Raw genomic sequence first — 1,499 nt, forward strand, 5'->3', positions numbered from 1 at the left:
GTACGGCAGATTTGTTTGATATAGGCAGGTAGTTGTGTGGCACAGCTGTGCCAGGGTTGTTTTTCTTTGTGGATTCGTTACCCGTCGCCCTCTTCCTTGTTCCTGATGCTATGGAGGGTGGCTGGGGCTGGTTGGGGGAGGGGGGCGTGTGTGTTTCGCCGCCGTCATCGACGTGCCTGACCTAATTATCATGTTCCCATCCACGTCCTGCATGTGCAGCAGGCCTCGGAAGATGGGGCCGACGTCCAGCCAGGAATGGAGGTAAGATGGGAGGGAGGGTCGGGGCTCTTGTGTGATTTACGTGGGGCGTCAAAATGCTGTCGTACTCCGATATGGCTATCGGAGTACGGCAGATTTGTTTGATGTGGGCAGGTGGTGGTGGGGCACAGCTGTGCCAGGGTTGTTTTTCTTTGTGGATTCGTTACCCGTTGCCCTCTTTCTTGGTCCTGATGCTATGGAGGGTGGCTGGGGCTGGTTGGGGGAGGGGGGTGTGTATGTTTCGCCTCCGTCATTGACGTGCCTGACCTAATTGTCATGTTCCCATCCACGTCCTGCATGTGCAGCAGGCCTCGGAAGATGGGGCCGACGTCCAGCCAGGAATGGAGGTAAGATGGGAGGGAGGGTCGGGGCTCTTGTGTGATTTACGTGGGGCGTCAAAATGCTGTCGTACTCCGATATGGCTATCGGAGTACGGCAGATTTGTTTGATGTGGGCAGGTGGTGGTGGGGCACAGCTGTGCCAGGGTTGTTTTTCTTTGTGGATTCGTTACCCGTTGCCCTCTTTCTTGGTCCTGATGCTATGGAGGGTGGCTGGGGCTGGTTGGGGGAGGGGGGTGTGTATGTTTCGCCTCCGTCATTGACGTGCCTGACCTAATTGTCATGTTCCCATCCACGTCCTGCACGTGCAGCAGGCCTCGGAAGATGGGCCTGACGTCAAGCCAGGAATGGAGGTAAGATGGGAGGGAGGGTCGGGGCTCTTGTGTGATTTACGTGGGGTGTCAAAATGCTGTCGTACTCCGATATGGCTATCGGAGTACGGCAGATTTGTTTGATGTAGGCAGGTGGTGGTGGGGCACAGCTGTGCCAGGGTTGTTTTTCTTTGTGGAATCATTAGCCATGTGTATCTTACTAAACCACAACTGGATGGTGGCGTCGGAAGACACCGATTTGGAAGAGTTTCGCCCGCTTAAATAGCGGAGGATGCGGCCATCCCATGAATCGTACAGCCAATTCCGAAAAGGCGCGGTCCAGTCCGGAATGGCATACCGTTGATCCATGCTTCCAATCGATGACGGGGCTCCACGAGCCAGGGACCACGTCCCAGTCGTAGCCTGTGCTACGACCCCCGCCCATACTTCTGCAAGTATGGACTTCCGCCTGAGGCGGCATTTACTTGTAGGCATCCCTGACAGCTTCCCGCTCGCCGTCTGACCCAGAGGTCGGAGCCATAAAGATCTGACAGAAAAGCGGCAAAATAGGCAGTTGGAATTCAGTTAGTTC

General features: G+C 55.6%; 1 protein-coding gene across 1 annotated transcript in view; it reads left to right on the forward strand.

The window, feature by feature from the left end:
- Positions 1-1,499, forward strand: part of VOLCADRAFT_99845 (uncharacterized protein) — a gene marked incomplete at both ends in the record, with an annotated part of 9,087 nt that overhangs the window by 7,178 nt on the left and 410 nt on the right. The window contains 3 exons of the mRNA XM_002958518.1: positions 220-261; positions 564-605; positions 908-949. Of these exons, the coding sequence (XP_002958564.1) occupies positions 220-261; positions 564-605; positions 908-949 (126 nt within the window). The remainder of the gene's footprint in view (positions 1-219; positions 262-563; positions 606-907; positions 950-1,499) is intronic.

The sequence above is a fragment of the Volvox carteri genome (genome assembly GCF_000143455.1).
Source record: "Volvox carteri f. nagariensis unplaced genomic scaffold VOLCAscaffold_97, whole genome shotgun sequence".
NCBI classification, from domain to species: domain Eukaryota; kingdom Viridiplantae; phylum Chlorophyta; class Chlorophyceae; order Chlamydomonadales; family Volvocaceae; genus Volvox; species Volvox carteri.